General features: G+C 35.2%; 1 protein-coding gene across 8 annotated transcripts in view; it reads right to left on the reverse strand.

Moving 5' to 3' along the window:
* Ptprd (protein tyrosine phosphatase, receptor type, D) overlaps window positions 1-26,034 on the reverse strand; it is a 515,048-nt gene that overhangs the window by 125,454 nt on the left and 363,560 nt on the right. For 5 of the 8 annotated variants that reach the window (XR_001175444.1, XM_013026394.1, XM_013026398.1 and 2 more), the window contains 3 exons: window positions 20,500-20,709; window positions 11,904-12,064; window positions 799-911 (listed from right to left, as the gene is read on the reverse strand). Coding sequence is in view for 7 of the 8 variants with exons in the window: in XM_013026394.1 (XP_012881848.1) it covers window positions 799-911; window positions 11,904-12,064; window positions 20,500-20,709 (484 nt within the window). In the remaining variant the exon portion in view is untranslated. The remainder of the gene's footprint in view (window positions 1-798; window positions 912-11,903; window positions 12,065-20,499; window positions 20,710-26,034) is intronic. The other 3 variants (XM_013026400.1, XM_013026399.1, XM_013026397.1) reach the window with 1 other exon arrangement.

Genomic DNA, 26,034 nt, shown 5'->3' on the forward strand with positions numbered 1-26,034 from the left:
ATCTACACTTGAGTGAAATAGATTATAAAATGTTCCTCATCAGAACGTGTTGTCTTCTGTTGAAGCACTTAATGTTATTAAACAAGTACATGGTTTCCACATCTCAGTTTCTTCATATGTCTATCTAATAAGAAATCTAAATTGGTCAGTGAGAGTGAGTATAGGTAATATTTTCATTACCTAATACCTTACCTCTTTGCTTCCTTCCCACCCTTCCATTTTTCCTTCTACTACTTTCTCCCTCATTCTTTCTCTTCCTCCTATTTCTCTCTTCCCTTGTTCCTTCTGTCCTTTCCTCCACTCTCCCCCTTTTCTTGCTTCCCTCTCTCCCTTCCTTATCACTCTTTCTTTCTGAGCATCACAAACATAAACAAATAGAAAATGTAGAACAAACCTATGCTTCTTCAATGACATAGATGGTGTATACATTTACGATTTTAATCATGCATTCATTTTATAAGATGAGAAACTGAAATCTTCCCAGGTTGGTGTCACTAAAAATAATAACTGGTATATATATTAAGCATATAAAATAGTAGATATTCTTATAACACATAGAGCTCTTTCACAATTAAAAAAGTACATTTATTTTCCTGTACCACTTCAGAGTTGCTCAAAGTATGCAATTTCTTTTCTGCTTTGTGCTAAGTGATCCTCCACAATATTAAAATAAAAGAGCAAGATGAAGAAAATGGTTCAAAACAAAATGATATAGTCATCTATAAGGTCAATATCAATTTGGGCTGTTAGACTTTCCATGAAGAGTTTATTAAGGCTTTGGCGGACTATGCCTCTTACCTGGTGTTTGAAAGTTAAGGCGCCTCAGTTCTACTGGGTCTGTTGGATGGTGTGAAGGGACCTCCTTACTGTTCGGTATGCTGCTTTTTCTAGACTCGGATTCTGCCCTTTTCCTATAGGGAGAAAATTAAAATTGAAGAATTGAAATGTATCTCTTGGAAAATGGAGAGAGTTACACCACCTCAAATTCTGTTTTAAAACTTTAACTGGCTAATTTGTGATCGTGTTCAAGGTTGCTTTGCCTTTGCTGCCCCACAGTTTCAGTGGATGATCTAAAAGTCTTCCTTTAGCTCCCAGATTAAACTATTCACTGTCTCAAGGCTTCACAATCTTAGGAGGTGTTGTTAATATATATTCATGTCTTTGTTCGGCAGGTCTCTATTTTCTACTACTTCTATTTATGAGGTATAAGAGAGCGGGCCTCTAGTAATCAGTGCTAATATTGATTTTATTGCTGAGAAACTACAGGCCTCAATCTTACAAACTTAGTTTGTTTCATTTTCTTCCTTTAATTACAAACAACTGGTAGTTACAAAATGGAGATATACTCAATATGCTCATGAGGAGAACTGGGACCATGTAAGACCAATGTTGTTGCTCTTTTTCAAGAAGGAAAAATAATAGTGTTGACTGTTTACAGTTATATTGAGCTAACTATGATGGATGAAACTGAACCACAGAAAGATCAGAAAAAAAAGGTTTCATCCCATGGGCAGCCCAACTCTTCTCATGATTACTCAAGATACAACTAAAAGGTTTTGTGAGAAATACGAGTCTTCACCTAATTTATCTTATCTTTGTTTTAAAAGCTGATTTTATCATATATACATACTTAAGCTTTACAATATAACTTTAACCCATTTCTAGGTCAAGATCTGTTAGATATATTCAAGAGATTTCTTTGTGCATTTCCTTTCAAACCCAAATAACTATCTTCTCAAATGAAGATTTAGATTAAAATGTGCACTTAACAAATGAAATTCTTTTTCGGATAGTTTTTTTTTCCCCTCCCATATACTGATCCCAGTTATCTCTATGCTGGACTTACGATCCTTGCACCTTATCCCTGCTCAAAACAAAAACATTTTTATTACAGGAGGAAGTGCTGCCAAGCTTCTCTCTTTCTCTTTTCCATCTGATGGTGGTACAGCTCATTAGTGCTGCTGTGACAATGGACACCCATGCAATGCCAAGCAGGTCATTTTATGTTTAGCCAGATCATTCCTGTTCCATAGCCTTTCATTCCATCTCTGATCATCTGTATGGAATCAAACTAACCAAGGGAAGAAGGGAAGGTTGATGCAAAGGGGATATGCACTTGATTTTCTCTAGTCCAGTGTCTTTGAAAAAAACATCTCAAAGAAGTGAATTTTCTTGAGTGAATCCTATTAGACACTGTGCTTTCTGAGTATCTTGGATTAACTTGGCTGCTTAGGATTTCCTTTTTTCCTAAAGGTGTCAGGTACAGCCTTAGGATAGAATGTACTCATCATCTCTATGGCCAAAATCCAAGTCAATCTTTGTTTTTGAAATATGCTAAAGTTACCAGCAACTTCATTTATATGAATTGAAAAATGACAAAGAAAGAAGGGATGGAGGATATATGAGAAAGAGATGAGAAGGAAGCTGGGGGGGGGGCGCTCAGAAGATCAGACAGAAGAACATGATGATTATTTTCAAAGTAGTAAACGTTCCTGCAATCATACTACAGAATTTGCCTCACCACAATGAGAGATTCACTTTACCACTGAAAATGCAAAAATGAACTAGATAATGAAATGTCACTGAGTGCAGTTAGCCAATCAATCTCATATGAAACCTAGGGTTGGTCTTCATTCTCTGAATATATACTAGTACCGTTAGGCACTGGCCTTTTTATGTAATATGGCACAGGCACACACTACTGATGCACCAGACCCAGTGAATACAACCTGAACTTTCTCTCCTCAATGGCTCTCCTGTCATTCGCACAAGATTATGGAAACAAGAATTACACATATCTGGGCAAGGAAATTGCTTCACTCTTAAGGGTACTATTAAAAAAACAACCCCCTTATCTTCATTTTCCCAGAGGCCAAGTTTGAGTGACACTGAGCTGGAGGCGCAGAAAAGAACACATTTAAAAATTTAGCCAACTTCTGTACCAGAAAAGTTGGAAATCATGTCTTGTTGTCAAGATGTGAGTGTCAGAAAACACAGGGTATGGGATTAAAGTTATTTACAATTCACGTTTATAATAAACTGGAAGAAGGAGGGCTCTGGACATCTGATAACTATTTTCTCTCTGATGTAATTAAATGATAGCCAAAACCTTGGATTCCACAAATCCTTATCCAGCCAGGAAAATAAGCTTTATATATTTATTAGTTTGTTTTGATGATGAAAACATAGATAGTTCTGGCTAATCATATTAGTACTACATTATTTTGAGAAACTCATGTATCACATTTTTTTGTCTAACATAAGAAGGATTTCTAAGAGAAGATGATGTATTGGTCATCGTTGGTAATAAAAGTAAAAAGTTTTCAGAAATTGAATTTTTGCTCATAAAATATCAAAAGGCATGCACTAATCTAATCAGGTCCAACATGAATGTAGGCAGTCACATTTTCTTAGTGAGTATTCAAAAGACTCATCATATTCATTTTCAATTTAAAAAATGAAAGAATAGTGACTAGACATTAAATTTGTCTTATTATTTAAGTTAGAACTATAAAACCCTAGTGAAATTTTACTTCTTAGAACTCAATCATGTACAAGAATCAATGTGCTATGGAGGAAATGGAAAATCATATGACATGTCAGATCTGTGAGAAGCTGCATATAATATAAACTTTGTTGTTGGCAATGGAGGAAGTGTTCAAGAAAAATGGTACTTCCTGTCAAAGCGGTGCTTTACTTTTATTTCATCTGGCTCTCAGGAGGGACACCAGGGAAGATTACATTCATGGTTTTACAACAAGGGCATGTGGACATTTGCAATCAGTATTTTGAAAGAAATCTCTAGTATGATTATTTGAAGAAATAGTTTGAAATTTTGAATCACTGTGACACTACTAAGAATGTACTACTCTTAAGCCTGGTAACACCAGTATTGGGTATCTGTCAATTGCAAACATTCTTGATAACTTCTTAATTTACATATTAGAGGAATAAGCACTCTTGGTCCAATTTTCTCATCTTAATAGCAGTACAAGAGGTGATTAACTGTAAAAAAAAAAAACATGGACAGTAGCCAGACACCATTGGTTTAGGTCTGTAATCCTAGCTACTCAGGAGGCTGAGATCTGAGGATTATGGTTCAAAGTCAACTCAGGCAGGGAAGTTAGTGAGACTCTTAATCTCCAAGAAACTACTCAGAAAATGTTGGAAGTGGCACTGTAGCTCAAGTGGTAGAGCCCTAGCCTTGAGCACAAATAGGCCTAGGGACAAGACCCAGACCTGGAGGTTAAGCATCAGGACCACACACACAAAATAGTGGACAGTGTTACAAAGGAAGTTAGATCTCTGAGTACATTCATGGGTTCAACATTTTAAAATTTGGCCAGAGAGGAAGAAGACTACTTTGTATGTTATTTTCTGCAGGGTTAATGGCAATTACCAGTGTGTACAAAAGAAAGGAACCTCACATGTGTAATGTGTTTCTAGTACTCAATGTGTGGCTGTCAAACTATAGAAAGTAATTATAGAGAAAAACAGTTCAGTTCCCCTCAGACCTAGACCTGCATGAGAATCATCTGGCAGGGCTTGTGAAATACAAGCTGCTAGTTCAGTGTCTAGAGTTTCTGTTTGGATTCTAGTGTGACTCAAGAAGTTGTATTTCTGTTAACTTTCCAGGGGACATGTATACCATTATTGTTTGTCAGGTACTACTCACCAAGCTCAAAAGACAGAAAATAACATGAGCTAATTATCCAATAACCACACAGGACATTCTGCCTATTCTTCTCGTTATTACTCAGGGATGGAAGATAATGGAGAATCATTTTGAATTAAGTAAGAGTTTTCACAAAGCTCATCGGTATTTGTAGAAAACGAAATGCTAACGTTAGTGTCTCAAGAGGTGATCTGTGATCAGTCTTCCAAAGTGACTAATGGTTTAAAAAAAACAAACAAAACAGAACAAAAAAACCAAAAAGGCTTATACGACACCTTACATTTCTTCTATGCAGACACATTAACACATAGATACTCATTTAACTTTGACCACTAACAAAACTCAGAAGCTAGTTTTGGTCATCTTCAAATTTGGTTTTTATTAAATTCTTTTCTTATATAGTATAGTTGTTTTTCAGAATCTTCTTAGTATCAAACTTAATGCCTACAAGAAGGCTTTATCCATCTTCCATGTGGCAAGTAACATTTTTCATACATGGCCCCACCCTCACCTTTTCAATAACTCCAAAGGCTACCAGTATCTTAGTGTTTTTCTTACTGAGAATTGAAGGGATTTTTCCTTCTATTCCTCACCTGTCAGGTTTACTGCTCCATTTTAATGCAGCAAAAAAAGGAAAAAGAAAGGCTAAATGTTAGTTGGCCAATGGTAACAAGAGTAACCATGACAACCAAGATTTAAAAAATAGCGCTCACAAGCAAAGACACATAACTGACAAACATTAGGAAATGACACCATATTAAAATATATTTTAAGGCCTTGAATACTGGTAAACACAAGTTTACATGGATGAATAAAGAATCAGTATATCTGTGTGTATGTGTGTGTGTGTGTTTGTGTGTGTCAATGTGTTAGTGTTACAATTTTAGGATTATATACTATATTAATTCATCACCTACAAAATAGTGATATGATTATATGCTAAAGGTGTGTAACGATAGACACAATTTGATTTTTACATAACATGCCACGAGAAAACTACTAATGTACTTAATGAAAATACAATGGTATTTCATAAAAGCCATTCAGCCATTTGACATGAAAATTCTTCTGTTAAGTGGTATGTTATCCCTTTAATGACATAAAATATCTGCAAATTACATTGAACTGTACAAAAAGTCTGCATAACAGGGTAATACACGATATTGAAATGAAGTGGCAGAAATGATTTCTTCAAACACCTCTTGATAAGTAAGGCAATCATAAATCACTTTTTTCCAATAAAGGATTAAATACATTTTCAGTTTGGGAAAATATAATACTCCTCATTATAAACCTACAGAGCATGACCCAATTATATAAACTGGGCTAATCCAAGGAGGCATTTTATTACCAGCCACTGAAAAGACAGATGTTTTCCTCATCATAGTACTGCTGCCTGTGACACAATGACCTTATGTCTTCACAGGTACTTGGCCTATGCTACTGTGTTGATTGTTTCAATACCATAGTGTTTTTCCTCAGACATTGTTTCCTTTTTCTGAAAAAAAAAACTGATCGTTTGAGACAAATTGCAAAGTAGTGAGTTCCTGATAACAAACATAAAACCACTAATAGCAAAAATAAAGCCACTAAACCCATAATGCCTATTTCACCCACGTGAAATATATGACATTATAAGATAATTCAGTTCAGTTTTCAAAGAAAAAGAAAACTCACATTTAAATAGCACAGATACACACATAAAGAGTAAATGATTCAAATGATTTCAAATGACTGGTTAATCCTTTTTCTTCTTAATCTTAATTTATCAGACGTGTTACGTTAAAACAAATCCTATCATCCATATACCTATTGCCCATTTTTTTGTCAATGACTTCATTAGAGAAACCAGTATAGGGAAATCTACTCCTCTGTATTTAAGGGTACCATTTAGTAAATTACTAGTTTTATGTGGCAATGATGTGCTGGAGTATTCACATAAAAAATACGTAGTTGATATACAAAACCATTCCTCTTCTAGAGAAAAGTCAGCTTCAGCATAGATGAGTGAATGTTTGATGTAAATATCTGAATTTAAAGACTTTCAGAATGGCTAAATTTAAATTAGAGGTGATAATTATGACAATAAATTTATTGCAGGTTTTTCCAGATAAGATGAAGGCAATATTGAATTATGGAATGAACAACTAGAAGAAATTGAGTTTGACTTAATACTATTATTGCACCTTTATAGATTCAGCTATTTTATATGGCTCTAGGCCAAGCCCCCTATTATGCACAATGGGGATAGAGCAAGAAATAAGAATGCCTTTGATTTACAATGTAGTGGTAGCAGAACCAAGAAAAGGAGCAACTGCAGAAAGCAGTAGGTTCCATTACAGGTAAGGAGAGAGGACATGAATGATTTAGAAAAGAGAAGCATAAGACATCCTGAAGTGGTTTGGTAGAAACAAAAAAAAATGGAAATACCCAAAAAAGTAATGTCATTGAGTAACTAACATCTTCACTCACTTCTAAAGGATGAATTAAGGGTGATTCAGGCCAGAAGTGTCAGGGATTAAGAGAGCAGGCATTCCCATTGCATCAAGAGGCCAGCTAAGAGCCCAGAAGGGGGAAAACCAGCACTGCCTCGTTTGGTCAGAAGTAATATCTCAAAACACTGAGGAGTGCAGTGATTTGCACCTGGTGATAACTTCTACGTAGAATTGATGCACAAAGTAGAGACTGAAGAGTTTAAAACAAGTTTGGAGCTGAAGAATGCTAGAAAAATGACTGTCACTATTTTAGTTACTCCCCTCCCCCATGGTCCTTTTATGTAAGCATAGCAGGATGGGAATGGAAATTATCGTCTTCATAGTGTCCACTAAGGCTAGACTATTACCAATTGATCACGTGATTTTGCCTAAAGTGTAACTTCTCTGACTTCCTGCTCCACACTTCTTTTTTTCCCACCGAGTATAGAAAACTCTTCTCACCCATCCTATCAAGCATTTCCAAAGATCCAGATCAACATTTTATTTTTCAGTTGTTTTCTACATACAAAAATTTTCAGGGCACCTGTGGCTCACGTCTGCAATCTTAGCTACCCAGGAGGCTGATGTGAGGATTACAATTTGAAGCCATCTGGGAAAGAAACATCTTAAGACTCTTATCACCAATTAATCACTGAAAAAGCCATGGAGCCACGGAGCCATTCCTTAAGTAGTAGAGAGCTAGCATTGAGCAAGAAAGTTCAGAGACAGTGTTCAGGCTCTGAGTTCAAGCCCCGAGACCTGCACACACACCAAAAAGTCTTGGGTAGTTCTGGAAATGATAACTGAGTGTCTTCCATATGGAACAAGTATACAGTCAATGAATGTCTATGAATTTTTAATGGCTTTTAATGATTTAAAGTGAAGGGTAGACAAAGGGAGGTTAGATTCATTTTGGACAATTGTATATACATATTGGGCCTACTACTACTACTACTACTAATAATAATAATTCTAGCTCTATGTTCTTAAGCTTAGAGTAATGTTATTTCAAAAGCTTACTTTATCTAGTTCACAGTACTTTATAAGCAAAGGGTTTCTTGGAAAGACTTTCTACTTCATGTGGCTACAAACCTTGAATGCAAGTATCCTGACAGCTACACCAGTGGATTCCTAAAATTTGTTATCATATCAACTTGGAATTTAACCTTTTCTTAGCTCACCTAAGACATAGAATAAAAGCGAAAGAAAGAAAGAAAGGAAGAAAGGAAGAAAGAAAGGAAGGAAGGAAGGAAGGAAGGAAGGAAGGAAGGAAGGAAGGAAGGAAAGAAGGAAGGAAGGAAAGAAGGAAGGAAGGAAGGAAGAAAAGGAAATCCACAACCCAGGGAAATTTGAAGGTCAAAAATTTATCAAACACTAAAATTTACTTATGGTTCAGAAGGCAATACAGGGCCCTTGCAAGGCTTCAGTCATTACTTTTGTCACTAACTATCAATGTATTTAAAGGAGTACAACTTACTAGAATACAAAACATAGTCAAACTAGCAGAATGACAGATCAAAATGTGCTTTTTTTTTCTCAAGATAATATAATGGATAGAAAAGTGTTAACAATGACTCCTTTGGTAATGGAGTAAACTACTTCGTTAAGTGGTAAAACTATCTATAGTTACAAACTTATAATCAATGCAAGTGTCTTATAAATGGGTGTATCTGGCAAAGAGTTATCAAGATAATGTGAATCTGCAGTATTTTATGATCCCTCCCATCTCAAATCATTATTTGCATATAGGTACAGAAGTATTTTAATCATTATAGTAATCCTAATGATACTTTTAATTCAGAGTCATTATCAATGACCTGTGTGTAAACTGAAAGGCATGTCAAAGAGGAAATGAAGAATTTATTACACAATTAACTTTGTTCAGAGTCCAAGCTATAAAAGACACTATTCATTGGGTACAGAAGATTTCTTCTTGAACTGCTTCATGATAATCAAGAAGGACATTGTTGGGTCTACTTGAATTTCAAGTCAGGGATGTTCTTTACTGCTGAAACAAGCATTTCTATTTCAGAACTGCTTCATGGGCCTTCAGATGGTTTGCTAAATATACTTAGCATTCGAGGATATGTGCATTTTCCAACAATTGCATTAGACGATGCTTATATATACACACACGAAAATGCAACTTGCTTTTAACAGAGTCATAAAACCTTTAAATATGATCCAAGTTTTGCAGAATTAGGAAAAATCATAATGAAGTTCAGTTTTTCAGACACATGCAGATGAAGCAATGAAACTTAATTTAAAATCTTTAAAAAATTATCAAGTCTATTGTTATCTAGTCATAACTCAGTCACAAATACCATACACACATCTCTGTTAAATGGTCTGATTTAACAATACCAGTCATATCCTAAGAAAATTAAACAAGAAAAAAATGATACATCCGTCTTTTCTAATTTTGGTAACAGAAAAAAATGTCATATAATATGGTCCAGAAATGGCTGGTAACAGGAACTTGTTTTCTGATCTGACTGCCATGTGACTACAGGAATAAATATTCCCCAGAGAACAATTCGAATTGACTTTCTTTATTTACTCTTTTTAAAAAACTACATTCTCTCCTGGTAATAATTGGAGCAACAGACAGGAAACAGCATCGTGTCTGGCTTGTGTTCAGAGAAGATTCATAAGTCTTCTGGGTATTGTGACTAGCTCTTATGTCCTGTTCTTATCTCTTACACAGAAGAGTGGTTTATGAGACACACCAGGCTCTGAAAGGGTCACACTAGATGTGTATTGGGAATGCAAGATTCAAACTATCTACTAAGGGCACAGCCTCACCTTTGATAATTTGCTTCCTTAGCTAGTATAGAGATGGATTATTGAATGATGGCACTGATCGAAATAAGGATGAATATTTCCTGTATTGTTTCTAACTCCAGAATAGGATAGGCCATTTAATGGGCTATGGTAATGAACTTTCATTTGCCATTTCTGTCTTCAACTTTCTCTTCATGATAGAATAAAATTGAAAAGACTTAACAATGAAAATTTTCCAAAGAAGTATTTTGAAGGTATTCTTTTTAATAGTCAAGGCAAGAGGTGATTGAAAAGGGCATATCTCAGGAACTGAAGAAAAAAAGGGAATGGGGTTAGAAATAATAAGATCCATGGGGGGAAGGGAAAGAGGGAGAAAAAGGAGGGAGGTGGTAACAAGTTCAACAAGATATGTACTCATTACATAAGGTAATGAGTATTTTAATCACCAAAAAGAAAATGGAAAAAATAATAAGACCCCCCAAATGGAGCAACCTGGGTATAAAAAAATAATGAATGCAAATAGTACAGTTGCATTAAACAAGAATGAAAATCTCAAACATTATTATTTGATTTTGAAGGACAATATAAGTAGGAAGGAGAGAGAGAAGAAAGGAGATATAAAGAGGAGATGCTTTGCATAGCAGCATTCCAAAGATGATGCTCTATAAAGAAAAATGGGTGTACAGATTAAAGCTTTAGAAAAATACATTTTGGACTGTCAGAAAGCAGACACATTATCTAAAAGAGAGAGAATTCAGAAATTAGTTGGATGTGATATATAAGAGATCACATTACATACAAATCTTATTATTTTAAGTGGTTATATAGTTATAATTTAAAATCAGAAAGGATTTAGAGGAATAAGTACAAATTTCCTTAGTCTGGGAAGTGTTCTAGGGGTAAAATTCAGAATAATATGTAATGGAGGCAGAAACAGAATAGAAAAAGAGTTGAAGATCATAAGACTGGATGGATATGAATTATTCTCATCCTAATTGAGACCAAATATAACAATCAGATTGATATTCAAGCACATAAGGACTAACGTCATGTACTTTTTTGAGTGAGGAATGGTACTTTTGGTTCCTCCTTTTTAGGCACAAATGAGAATTTAATAGTGAATACTTAGAATTAAGATTTAGAAGAAAAAGAGGGTTTTCCTTTTTTCTTTCTTTATTAATCCTTAGTGTTTAGCTACTTTCCTTGAGAAATACAGGAAATATTTCAGCATATGTGCCGATTAATATTAGGATTTGTAGTGTTCCCAAAAAAGACCTATTTGTGGAAAGCTTGACCACAAACGGTTGGTACTATTTTTTCAAGGTTCTGAAAGCTTTAGAGATAGGATCTACCTAGAGGAGGTAGGTCACTGTAAGAGAGTCCTTTTAGGAGATCTATCCCAGGTTTCTCCTATCCACTTCTATCCTCTTGGCTCCATTAAGTCTTCTAGCCATGATGAATTTCCCACAAGAAACCATGATTATAAAGCAAAACAAAACAAAACATTTTTTCTCTTAAGGTGTTTCTATGTTTTTCCTGTCTAGTATTTTTGCCATAGTTACACAAAAGTAACTAATATAGATTGAAATGTAGAAATGTAATAGGGTTTCAAAAATATATAGACATTGAACAATCAATGATCTAAAATAATAAAACTGAACCTGGTATGGAGTGATATGCTTGAGAATGTACTAAAACCCTAAAGAACATGAGAAGATTTCATCCTATACAAAGAAATGCAGGGAATGAAGGGTAGAATGTGTAAGATTGACATCAAAAATCTATGTCCTACACTGAATAAAATTCTAAATAGCTCAGTCTTTAGATTTGTTCAAACAAAAATAGTTTATTTCCAACCATCTTTGGGGCTGCATTGAAGTTTTTCTGCTGAAATCAACCACATAATGACAAGAGGACAATAAGTATGTCTTCAAAAATAAAGTAGAAGGAGAAATATTGAGCAGACCTACCTTTTGTAGAGAAGAATAGCAATGACAATGCAGATGATAAAGACCACTGCGAGGACAGGCCCTACAACCCAGATCAAGCCTTCCTCTTCATCTGTGATTGGCTGTGGGTCCAGATCCATTGACACAACAGGGTCAGAATAGGGGCTGGTTGCATACATCTTCTGAGGAAAAGCAGAGTCTATTTTAGTTTAAAAAGTGATGGCTTTCTTTTTTAATTGTCAAGGTGATATACAGAGGGATTACAGTTACATACCTAAGGTAGTGAGTGCTTTCCTTTTTGAACGTTGTTACCCCTCCCTCATTTTCTCCCACTTTCCCTTCTACCCAATCTCCTCAAAATTGTAAAGTTCATTTCCAATATGCTGTCTTGTGAATATCACTGTTCCATTTGTTTGCACTTTATACTTTGTCTGACCATTTTTTTATTCCCCTTCCTTTCCCTAATTCAGATAAATGTATACACAATACACAGGCTACCAAAATCAAATACAGTGACAACAGGTATAAACCACAGGGCAAAAATAATAAAAGAAAGCTGAAACAACTAACATAATACATTAAAAACAACAAAGAAAAAATCTCTTGTTTCCATAATTTGGAGTTCATTTAGCTTAGCATCATCTTATATGATGATATGTACATAGCTATTGAGCTACTGTGATCCTCTTCTAGGATGATCCAGACATATACTAATTATTAAAAATAAGGGAAAACATGGGATCTATGTTTCTGTGGGTCTGGCTTACTTCACTTAATATAATTTTTTCCAAGTATTTCCATTTCCTAACAAATGGGACAATGTCATTTTTTCTGATGGAAGCATAGAATTCCATTGTGTGTATATACCACATTTTCTTGGTGCATTCATCTACTGAGGGGCATCTGGGTTGCTTCCATATCTTAGCTATGGTAAATAATGCTGTAATGAACATGATTTTGCTGGTAGCTTTAGTATGGCTTTGTTTGTGATCATTTGGGTTAATGCCCAGAAGTAAGACTTCTGGGTCATAGAAAGCTCTATGTTTAGTCTTTTGAGGAATCTCTTGAGAGCATCATTCATATTAGAAAGATGAAAAAGTCCAAGACAATGAAGTTGAGGACAAAGGGATGGAGGATATTAGTTGGGTACAAATAGAAGGAATGGAGGGAATGTAAGGAAAGAACAAAACACAGAAGGAAGAAAAGAGAGAGTACAACATCATTTTCTTTATAGAGTGAAATATAATTATTCATAATGGTATGAAGTCACTGCTAAGTTTTAATGAGAACTATATATAATAATGAAAAATTGATGAAGTGTAAAATATCAATAACTAACTGTCCCAATATATTTGATATACATTGTACCAATGTTTAGTTGCTCTCTGAAAATCAAGAGAAACATTAGAGTTCCAGATTTAAGGCATTACAACTTAAATATACCTACTCTAAAAATTTGCAACCCAAAAATGCTCCGAAATCTAAAATACTCTGAAATCTAAACTGCTTTGAGCAATTTCAAAATATGTCATATTTCAGACTTTTGGATTAGAGAGGTTATACAGATAAATGTATAAATATTCCAAAATTGAAAAAAATCTCAGAAATCAGGAATACTTCTAGGCCCAAATATACTAGACAGGAGATGATCTGCATTACATGGTTAAAAAGATGGAAATTAATTAAATCTTAAATTTTGACCATGCTCCTTTGGTTTGTTGTTAGGACAAAAACAATGGAAGGCTAAGTCTACAATTCATAAAGAGAACTACATTCTAATGGTCAGATAATAGATGCAAAGTTATGTAGAACTGATGTTGCTTTCAAAAAGAATGTTTCAAAAAGAAAGATTTTTTTAGAACTTTAAAGAAGTTACCATTTATGTTTGCATCTTGTCTTACTGCTGTAGCTAGGCATTCTAATACTATATTGAAGAGCAGTGCAGAGAGTGGACATCCTTGTCTCGTTCCTGAGTTTAGAGGAAATGGCTTTAGCTTTTCACCATTAAGTGTAATGCTGGCTGTAGGTTTGTCATATACAGCCTTTATTGTATTTGAGGAATGTTCCATGGATTCCTAATTTTTCTAGAACCTTCATCATAAAGGGGTGTTGGATCTTGTCAAATGCTTTTTCTGCATCTATTGAGATAACCATGTGGTTCTTGTCCTTGATCTTGTTGATGTGTGAATTATGTTAATTGATTTTCGTATATTGAACCAGCTTTGCATCCCTGAAATGAATCCTGTTTGATCATGGTGTATGATTTTTTGGATGAATTGTTGAAGTCGATTGGCCAAAATTTTGTTGAGAAGTTTTGTATCAATGTTCATCAAAGAAATTGGTCTATAGTTCTCTTTCTTTGATGAGTTCCTGTCTGGTTTGGGGATGAGGGTTATTATGGCTTCATAGAATGCATTCAAATAATCACAAACAAGACCATACTAAAGCTACCAGCACAACTATGTTTATCGCAGCATTATATACCATAGCTAAGATATGGAACCAACCCAGATGCACCTCAGTAGATGAATGGGTCAAGAAAATGTGGTATATATACACAATGGAATTCTATGCCTCCATCAGAAGGAATGCCATTACCCCATTTGTTAGGAAATGGAAATATATGGAAAAAATTATATTAAGTGAAGTAAGCCAGGACCAAAAGAACATAGGTCCCATGGTTTCCCTTATTTGCAATAAATAGTATATGTCTGAGTCAAGCAGAAGAGGTAAGATAAGTTGATGTTTGGGAATGAACCCCAAGATAAGTATTCAAAATGTTTTTGTTCTTTCATGCAATTGTTTCTAACATATTTATAAGATGATTACTATGTTGCTTTGTATGTCCCTCCCCCACAGTATAGGCCCTGCTTTTGCTGTATTTGATGTTGGTATCATTTGTGGCGGGGAAGGGCAAAAACAAATCGTTTAAGTAGGGATACAAGTGGACCCATTGCAACAATGAGATATACAAGTCGCTATGTGGAAAAATGAACTTTACAACTTTGGGGAGGGGATCAGGTGAGGGGAGGCGGGAGGAGTACGAGAAGGGATGGAAAGGGAAAACAAAGAGGAGGCAACAATGCTTGATAAGAATTGTACTTGTTATCTTGCCCATGTAATTGTAACTTCTCTATATGGTATTCTCACAATAAAAAAAAAGAAGTTACCAGTTCCTATTTAATTTTGTTAGAGGTATGTTTGGAGGTTGCTTTGCTGTTTCCAACAAATAATGTATACTTTTGAAACTTACATTTTCTTGGTAAAGGGAAGTACTACTGTATATCTATGAACTTTGTTTCTGTAATCTTCTATTTCAGAAAAATATTCTCATAATTCTTTCCCTGAAGTATTTCCACAATTCCATCTATTAAAACTTTTCCTACTTAATAAACAATTCATACTCATTGGACATCTTGGTTTTCCTGATTCTCTATCACATCTCACTCAAACATCAACACTGGTGTTATTAATTAATTTGCAAATCTAATTGCTTTTACTCAGTTTTTACTCTTCTGAATATCTTTCTCAGATTTGCTCTGGTTAACAAAGACTCTGTGTGTGTGTGTGTGTGTGTGTGTGTGTGTGTGTGTGTGTGTGTGTGTGTGCATGAGTCAGTAATGGGATGTGAACCCGTATCTATTTTATTCAAGGCTGATGCACTACAAATTGAGCTACAGTTCCATTTCAGCTTTTCATGATCAACTGGAGATAAGAATCTCAGGGACATTTCTGCCTTGGCTGGCTTTGAGGCTTCATGCTCACATTTCAGCTTCCTGAGTAGGATTATGGGATGTGAACAAAATGGCATCCAGGTGACCAAAGATTTTTAAAAACATCTCTTTATGACTTTCTTAGTTCTAAATTCAATTGCTTCCTTCCTAATCTTTCCTAGTGATCTTCAGCTCTCAGACTCCTCAGTAGAAGGATTATAAGGTGTGAACCACTGGCACACAGCTCACTGAAGATATTTTTCTTTAATTTCTTTCTTTGATTTTAATATTTCTAAATTTGTCTCCTTCCTAAACTCTCCAACCTGCTTGAACTCTATTAAGTTCGATTCCTTTGACTGTGTGTCTCAGGGGACAGTATTCTTAAGTTTTGCTGTTCACTAGCCTGCCTTTCTCAACCCTAACTTTAACTGCTAGCTTGTGAACATATTATTTCCTCATTAATGTTCCTAAACTCAGGAACTCTACTAATTCCCAAACTTTCCCATACACATCTTCTTCTGGTTTCCCCAGTATTTCTTATCTCACTATCAAGGAGACTATTGACTTTCCTTCTCAGTGACATACATGTCGCCAGGCCTGTATGCTACCTCTACAGTCTCATGGTTACTATTGTTAATATAGGATATCATTCATGCCCTCCTGTCCATCCATATAAGAATTTTTTCTTCCTTCTAATCATCATAACTGCTGTTAGAGTTATTGTCCTAAATTAAAACCATTCTTAAGAGGCTCTGGTAATCTCTAGTTAAAACCTAAGTATCTTCTGAGGATTCTCTAGAGCCCTCACAATTTTTCCAACCACATCTAACCAATTCTGTACCAGTGAGCTTTTTTGCTACAGTTCCATAAATGTTCATTCTATTCTTGCTCCTTAACACTCTAACAATTTCCACAACATTTAGTTCTTAAAATTCAACCACTCTCCAAAGACCCACTTAAGTACATCCTCCTAACAGGAAGAAATCAGCCATTACAAAAATATACACATGAAAATAATGTATGTAAAGAATTTACTTAGTCTTTTATACCTTTTTATATAGTGTCCACCATACTTTGTTTTAAATTTGTATATATGCTTCTTTGCATTTATATGTGACTAGTATAGACTTTGAATTTAGTAAGTTCTCAGCAAATCTGGAATAAAATAATGAATAACTGATCTTTTCCAATGGCTGAGACATGAGTGAAAATGCCCACTTTTCAAGATTAGCAAATATATGTTTGTTTTTGTTTTCTGTCAGTTGTGGGGCTTGAATTCTAGGTATGGGAGCTGTCGCTCAGCTCTTCAGCTCAAGGTTAGCACTTTACCACTTGAGCCACAGTGCCACTTCTGACTTTTTCTGTTTATATGGTGCTGAGGAATTGAACCTAGGTCCTCATGCATGCGAAGCAAGCACTCTACCACTGAGCCACCTTCCCAACCCAAATATATGTATTTTTAAAACATTTTACACTTTCAATATTTATTATAAAGCTACAGTAATCAAGACAATGGGGTATTAGTTTCAAGACAGAAAACCTGGTCAATGGAAGCCAACAGAGTCCAGAAACAGATCCTCAAATATGCAGAGAGCTGATTTTCAACAAACATACCAAGCTACGGAAGTGGAGTTAAAGGCTTTGTTCACTTCTTAAACTTGGTAATCTGTGTGCCAATAATATACAAATGATGTTTGAATGTTTTTTTAATGTATTTAGCCTCCTCCATCTTTTAAAGCACAGTTAAGGCATATATTCTGAATTTTATTGCAATAAGCTCAGCAAGCAAGGCAACCAGGAGAATGCATTTCCCTGAATTATTATATTTTACTCTTTCTTCCTAATTTTTTATTTGCTCAAAAAGGAACTCACCTGACTTTCTAATATATCAATACAAGATGAAAGCTTAGTACACATTTTCAGCCTTTCAGAAGCAAGAGAAAGAAAAGGAAAGAAACATGAGAGAGGAGAGAGAGAGAAAGAGAGACAGAGACTGAAACTGAGATAGAAAGACAGAGACAGAGACTGAGATAGAAAGAGGGTATGGAATGCATACAAATAATGCAGTATAAGAATTTACAAACAGAACTTGAAAAATTGACTATATAGCCAAAAATATAATTTTTATTAAAATTTTTGTTTTGATTTATACTTGGTCTTATTTTGTAGATTATACTCAACTTGATGGAGTAAGCATAAACTCAATCCATGATTTGAAATTCTTTAATAATATGGGGGTTTGACCTACCATCCTCATATCTCAGCCTCCTGAGTAGCTAGGATTATAGATGTGAGCCTCTGGGGCCCAGCTGAGGTAAGACTTGTTAATCTAGATGGAATATCGCAACAATGAGATGTACAAGTCGTTATGTTGAAAAAGGAACTGTACAACTTTGGTGGGAGGGGAGGGAGATGGGAAGGGATGCGAAGGAATGGGAAGGGTAAACAAAGGAGGAGGTATGCTTGATAAGAAATGTACTCATTATCTTGCCCATGTAATTGTAACCCCCTCTATATGGTATTTTCACAATTTAAAAAAAAAGATGGAAATCTAAGCAGAATTTTTTCCAAAACACATAGATTTTCTCTCTGAATCAGGAAACAGAGGCATAATAATGTGGAAAACAAAGCCATGGAAGTTGAAAAGTAGAATTGCTCTTTGGGTAAGAATAATAAAAAGACTGAATTGTAAGTCATTTTAAAACTAGTTCTCTAGTATTTTTAATATGAGAGAATAGATTGAAGGAGGCTCATATCTTTGATGGAAGAGGCTGGAGAGGCGAGAAATAATTTTTGTCCCTTCAAATTGTCAACCAATCAATAGAGGGTTTGGATATAATTAGCAGACATGCAAATCTGAAGCTTACATAAAACCTACATTACTAAAAAATTAGAAGAGTTGGATGCAATACTTGGCTATAAAGTAAAATGAGAGTAATGTCAAGAAATAAGATGGTGAAAGAAGAATTAAGTTTTGGTGTGTATTATGAATTTATTAAAAATAAATGACAGAAAAGTAAAACAGACTCTGTTGGGGTGAGTATGGACAATTGGGTGAGAGGGAATGGAGAGAGTAAATGAGAGTAAATAATGGTTCAAGTGCCTTATATACATACATAAGCAAGAAACCAGTTGATGCTGTTTTAAGGTAGAGGGGAAAAGAAAAGAATAATAGAGGGCACTAAGATTTATGTGACAGGGGCTGGGAAGGTGTTTCAGTGGTAGAGCACTCGCCTTGCATGCCTGAGGCCCTGGGTTCGATTCCTCAGCACCACATAAGCAGAAAGGAAAAAAAGCCGGAAGTGGTGCTGTGGCTCAAGTGGTAGAGCACTAGCCTTGAGCTGAAGAGCTGAGGGACAGCACCCAGGCCCAGAGTTCAGGCCCCACAACCGGACCCCCACCCCCCAAAAAAAGATTAATGTGATACACTGTATGCATATATTGAATGTCACAATGAAAGTCCCCTTGTAAACTAATGTATGAATGAGAGTATTAAAATGAAAAAATGACATATTACAGATAAGATTCGACTATACACTGGTGAGGATAGATCTAAACACTTTTGAAGAGCATGGGGAGACTTCAGAAGCCAGTCTCTGAGAAAGAGCCATCGGTCTACATGATCTGTCTGATGAGACTTTTCTTTGCTGAATTTTCTGATTTACCTCAATGAGGTGAAAGTGCTTTTTGAAATCTGTCTAGAGACAAAAATATCTAAAGACAAAATTCTCTCATCTACTTTTTAAAAGAATGAGATGCTTTCCAATATCCCATTTCCTTGAGGTTCTTTTTTTTAAAGTTTTCAACTGGAGAGAACATGTCCTGTATATTAAAATTCCAGGAAAGCCTTCACTTTGTTTTGAAATGGCATTTTGCACACAAAGGTAAATCAGGCTGCCTTTGTGTTTTGATTTTCTATAAGGGAGTTTCCTTCAGTCATTTGAGTAACAGCCTCACAGTCTACACTAACCCCTGATGTGGAAAAACCTTTGAGATATTCTGAACTTCTTATATACAGAAAGTGGCTGGCTCAATGAACTGCCATGCCTGTCAGATTTAAGTTCCGATTTAAAATGATACAATGTGGAATATGTATATTAAATGTTAATATAAACTGTCAGTTCAAAATCTACCCCACTTCTCATCTACAATTTCTTCCCTCTTGTTTTGTTTAAAATCCAAAGCCATTGAAGCATAAAATGGCAGAAGAGCAAGATGAGTTACATAAAATAAGACAACTCATTATTTAAACTTCTTTATGAATTCTTTCATTGATTTTTTTTCTTGGGCTTTCAATGATAAAGTCACTCGTAAGTTGCTGCAATTATGGAAGCTGATTGTACTTCCTTCTTAGATTGACTTTCTGGTGAGGCAGGCTAGAGGCACTATTCCTCACTGGCAGGCATAGAAGAATAATTATTCTCCAATATTTTCAAATATTTTCAAATAGAATATATTAAATTACAGAGCTTGTTTCATGTTGTAATCACAATATGAAGTAATAACAATGACTATCCCAAATATTACGTGGGATGAGAACGGTATTTTATTTTTCTGAAAATGGTCATCTTTAATGAATGAGAGATGAGTAGGCAGAGATTAATATTCTATTATGTATGTTACATTGATGGGTCTAAAGAACTAGGACCCAACTGTCTCGAATTTCATACACTAGAAGTATACCTGAACTCTTGTCATCCATTATCATATTGTAAAGTAGGGTTATGTGGTATATCCAGCCATGTTGGAAGATTAAGCGTACTATTGCTACATATGAGCTAAAGACAGCTCATGAGAAACAATTACGATGAAGATTCCTATGTATTCCCAAATAACCACATAGTGTGCTGGTGAAAATGTGTAGTTCTAGCATAGAAAACAGATGCCATCACAAATTAACTTACAGACTCTGCATGTTCCATCACCGCTAACACGAAGAAGACATATTCTTGACCACTTTGGAGTTGCTTGTTTGTAAATCCACCGTAATGCTTGTCATCCCCCAGGGTGAACTCAGTAGGCAGAACATCAAAGTGAGCTGCAATATATGGCTTTAATTCGACTTCTCTCCCATAACGGATGCTTCTGCGTTTCCTAGATATCTCCTTAAGCAGCTTAAAGAAAAAGTGAGAAACGGAGAATGAAATGTAAACAACTATCCAAATTATTGATGTTAAAAAAGGTGAAATGTTTAAAAGGGTGAAATCAGTTCATGACTGGGAATCACCCATATAAAATTTGTCCACATTCCACAACACATGCTACCACCACGGGCTTTTAGGTAGTTTGATCCTTCAAATCCTGTTTTCCTCTTAAGGCCAGGACTAGTTATAAACATATGGCACTTAGATTTTTATTTGTATAGTGTCTATCATTTCCTACTCAACTGAAAATCTTTCAGAGGCGATTGTGCCTTGTTAGTTGTCTAAGAAATCCAGCATGATTCATGGTAGCCTGACCTTGCAGGGGATTTATTTACTAAGTAGTAACCTAATTGAAAAGCATTGAAAACTTCAGATATGGCTATATTTTGGAGGAAGTTAGATTATTTTCAGTAATAAGTTATTTGACTAAATTCTCTCAAAAATCTAATGAGGGGCTGGGAAGGTGGCTCAGTGGTAGAGCGCTTGCCTTGCATGCCTGAGGCCCTGGGTTCGATTCCTCAGCACCACATAAGCAAAAAGAAAAAAAAGCTGGAAGTGGCACTGTGGCTCAAGTGGTAGAGTGGTAGCCTTGAGCTGAAGAGCTGAGGGACAGCGCCCAGGCCCAGAGTTCAGGCCCCACGACTGGACCCCCCAAAAAAATCTAATGAGTACATTTTGATCAAAATTAGTAATTAGCTATTGTCACTTTTTTTTTTTTTTACAATTTCTGGCTTGACTTGACTCCTTGATGTGTGATTTCTCACTGTGTTCTGCATCCAAGTTTCCATAGAATCTAATTCTCTGGGGAGTTTGACTGTCTTACCAAAGACACAGTCAGGGCGGATAAAAAGTAAATGTCTATATTCTGAAGAAAATAATCTTTCATATATATTTATAAATACATAGATACATAGATGATGCCTGCAATTGTAAAAAAATGTATAACTTTTAGATAATCAAACTTGACTCTTATTAGGAGAAAATAGTACAAATAAAGGTTGATTTCAAGATGATATCAAAGTTTTTTTTTCTTTTCTCATTACAAAGACTATAATTGGAAAAAAAAGACCATCAGTCTAGGATGGAATGTGAGGTAAGCAGCAATTTTTTAACAGCTTCTTAGAATTTGTTAATATATATTTTGATTGCAAAGATTCTGTGCAAAGGGGTGACAGTTACATGAGTAAGGTAATGCATACATTTCCTATTGAGCATTGTTACCTCCTCCTTTGTTTTTCCCCCACCATCCCTTCCCTCTCCACCTCCTCAACTTCTCCCTCCCCATCCCCTGAAACTGTAAAGTTCATTTTCAACATAGTGTCTGCTACATCTCATTGTTACAAGGGGTCAACCTGTATCCTTATTTCAGCATTTTGTTATTTCCCTTACCCTCCCCAAATTAGAAAATGAATATACAAGATGCAGGGCATTGGAATCAAATACAGGGACAACAGGGATTATACCATGGGGGAAGAGCATACAAAAGAAACAAAAAAAAATCACAGAGTACGTTGTAAGTATATTTAAAACAACAGCAAGAACGATAAAAAAAAACTTTTGTCTCCCTATCTTGGGGTTCATTTCCCTTAGCATCATCTTATATGATCATGTATACATCGCTTTTGACCTTTTCTGCTTGTCTTAGACAAACACTAGGTATTGCAAATAAGGGAAACCATGGGACCTATTTCTTAGAATTATTATTTGTGTTAACGTCTGTGTAGAAAAGGTTGCATGTGTGAGGACAAATTGGAAAAACGTCTGTGCACCTGAGTGTAAACTCTTTCTCCATTTGGATAAGCAAACATAAAGTACTTATGGAAAGGTAGGGAAGCTATTCACTTCTCTTCCTTCTGTAAATTGAAAATTAATCCTACACACAAAAGTAATGATATCTGTTTAATAGAATGTGACAATGCAAAATCAAGGCCAGACTCCTGTGATGAAGATGGCAGCAGACCCTCTCTATGACAAACACTGATAGCTTTGCTAGCAGCCTGCTGTGTTACACTCTTCTACCGAGAATTCCAAGTGGACTCAGCTGGTTCCAAATTATACCCTAATGATGTAGAAAACATTTTTCAGGCTCCATAGATAATTTCTGTTCATGTTATTTGCCAATAATACTTAACTGGCAATATTCATATTTTTCTGTGAAATTTGACATTATTGATGCAATTAAAATTACACAAAATTACGTGAAATATGTGCTATACAGAGTACTGTATATTAGACTTTATATGTTCTGCTAACTGGGACAATCTGATGATCCATTTGGATAGGTAATTCTAACTGATTAGCCAGTAAAAAAAAAGGATAGAAATTTAGTACAACCTTTAAATTCTGTTGTCAAATGTAAGATGATTTACAATAGTGATGGTGACAGTGAGTCACTTATTGAAACCTTACTAGGTGCCAGATACTGTTCTACAAAAGCTCATTTAGACTTCATAATAACCACATGAAGGTACAGCACAAGGCACTCCATTCCTAAATGAGGAAATTGAGGTGCAAAGGAAAGTCATCATGAATGGTTGACTCAATGAGTGAAATAAAAAATAACACATAGAGATATTTTCAATTTTATTTTTACTTAATGGTTACACCAAATCACCAAATCGAGCATTACCTGCGTTTCAGCTTGAAAATCTCAACTATTTCAACTCAGTCTGTAAATAGATATGGATAGACCTGTATTGTTATTTCTCTGTTGCTATTTCAAAAAAAACATCTGATGCTAAAGGGTTAATGTAATAGTATACTTAAAAAGCCATTACAATGATTATTGTTCGTATGTAGTAAGTAGTAGTCAGTTACTTTCAGGAGAAATGAACTACAGATGAGCTGAATTTTGAAGTTAGTTAATCAAAAACATTTACCATCAGTTGTTTATGTGGCTGTGTTTCCTCTTCTACTTCACTGATCAAACCCTACCTTTGATTTTATTCATATTTCATAGGTAGACAGCTGTCATAATTCATCCAGATCACTGTCATTCCTAAGAAGCCCTTTTCCTAGGGTTTGCTTAGTAGACTCCAACATACAAACTATTTGAGTGTTTTGTTTTTCTTTCCTTAAGTTCAGGGCAGTCATTCACCTGACCCTTAACTTGAAGATGGCTCTTATCTCTTTAGGATCTATAATTGTGTGATATAATTTAAATTGGACAAGTGAGCTCAGTTAACACCAATTTATCCAGTATGCTAAAGTTAAAATCACCAGTGACTATGTTATTTTATGACTCGCCTTTAAGGTACAGGGAGACAAAAAAAAACTCATGATATCTTACGTGCCCTGCCCTAGATTAAATATAACCAACATTTTGGGAGTTGTTCTGCCCCAAATTCACTTCAACTATCAATGGCTGTCTTGCCTAGTTTGACCTTGAGAAGAGCAATTCCAGTCTATGAATTTATCATGTGAAGAGTATCCCCAGACAAATGAGTTCAAAGGATAATTTTGAGAGTAACTCTGTTTAGAAAGCCTCTTTCAATATTTTATGGGCCCTAGATGTGAGGCCTACATGTAGAAATTCCCTTACGACATCATTCTATTTGATGATATGGTTCCCACAATTTGAATTATAGGCCTTTCTGAGAACTTGGTCAAATACATTGAAGAGATGAGCACTGCTTTGTCAAACCTGGCAGTAGTGGGCTATAGATAAAATTACCACAATACTTTTATTATGCGTGGTACAGAAAAAAAAAGAAGTCCTGTCTTTAGGGATCAGAGATTAGATGAGTAAGCATAAAGAGAGGCCATAGCCTACTTTCATTTGTTCCTCTGCACAATAGTTACAAGATGTATTGGAAGTAATCCCAGAAGATATATCAAGGGCTTTGGTTCTTTATCAGAAATAATTTTCATTTTCCAGTCAATGCATATCTTATTTCTTCCACCATTAATTCTACAATGTGGTCTCAATTATATCAGTAAGAAAAGTGGGAAACAACCCATGCTGACCCAAAATCTTTGAATTAATAAAATATTCCTTATCAAACTATTATACAGATCCATGCACCACGAAACTTGCAGGATGATTAAAATGACCCTTTGTTATGGGAATCAGCGGCAACGACCTGGAGAATTTAATTGCAAGAAAGTTCAATGTCACATAGCCCTGTACTTTAATCCATTAGCACTGCTGTGCATTTTGGAGGTTAAAACCTGACTATAAAAAGGAATCACTTCCTACCATTATTATCAAGTGGCTTTGCTACCAAGGAAAGCTTATTATTTAAAGGTATTTGATGTCATTTTGCTTTGGATCTCACTGCCTTGAAAACATCTTTTTAACACATAGAAATATTCATATTCTACAAGTTGCCCTTGCATTTCAAATCGAATTCCACCTACAATGGCATGGCACCAATTGAGAGATTCAGCTAAGAGCTGATTAAAACAGTAAAGACAATCCCAGGATTAACTGATTAGTCAGTTGCAAGTTAAATCAGGTCAGGTCTGGCTTCAAAATCCTTACAAAACTTAATCAACTGATAGTTTTGAATTTTCAGATGAATGAGTAAGACTTCTTCACAGAATAATGTTTTTATTCCTTTATATATAAATAATGCATCTGAATTACTGAACCACATTACTAAAGTGTCATTACTAAATTGTACCCCTCCAGTAATCAAGTAGTAATGACATAATACCATTGGCCTGAATTTGAACTCATCTCACCTTCTGAACTTGGTCAAATATAACTTAGACAAGTGAGTTATATATAACTCAAATATAACTCAGACAAGTGAGGCTGGTGATGAATTTCACCTCTAGAGATGAAATAAACCAGCCAAAGATGGCAGTTTTTTGTTTTTAATCAGGACAGAGATTTTTTTTGCATAAAGACATTTCAAATAAATATCAGCTATTAGTACTGTCGATAAAGAATTATTGTCCTTGATTTATTTGCACTAGCTTGAGCTAGACAGACTAGAAATAGCAGGTTGTGTTATGCTATGACATGTGACTTCTACTGTAAACAAATCCAATACACTAAATTCCTTTCATCTCCCCCAATGGGGGCTTAGAAGTTACTAAAAGCAACATTGTATTAAAATAACAAAATATGTCCTGTATATTTGAATGCAAATTCCAATCATGAGTTCGCTGAGGTCCTCTGTGATTTGGCTTTGTAAAAGGAACCATAGTTTGATAACTAAATTGAAATATGTAATAGTTCAGTTTTTTGCCTCTTTATATTATATATTAACTTTTAAAGAAAGACAAATGCTCTTTGTTAGAAGTATAAATTAAATATGTACCTAGTATGGTAAGATTTTAAGAATT

This window comes from Dipodomys ordii, unplaced genomic scaffold, assembly GCF_000151885.1.
Source record: "Dipodomys ordii isolate 6190 unplaced genomic scaffold, Dord_2.0 Scaffold93, whole genome shotgun sequence".
Lineage (NCBI taxonomy): Eukaryota > Metazoa > Chordata > Mammalia > Rodentia > Heteromyidae > Dipodomys > Dipodomys ordii.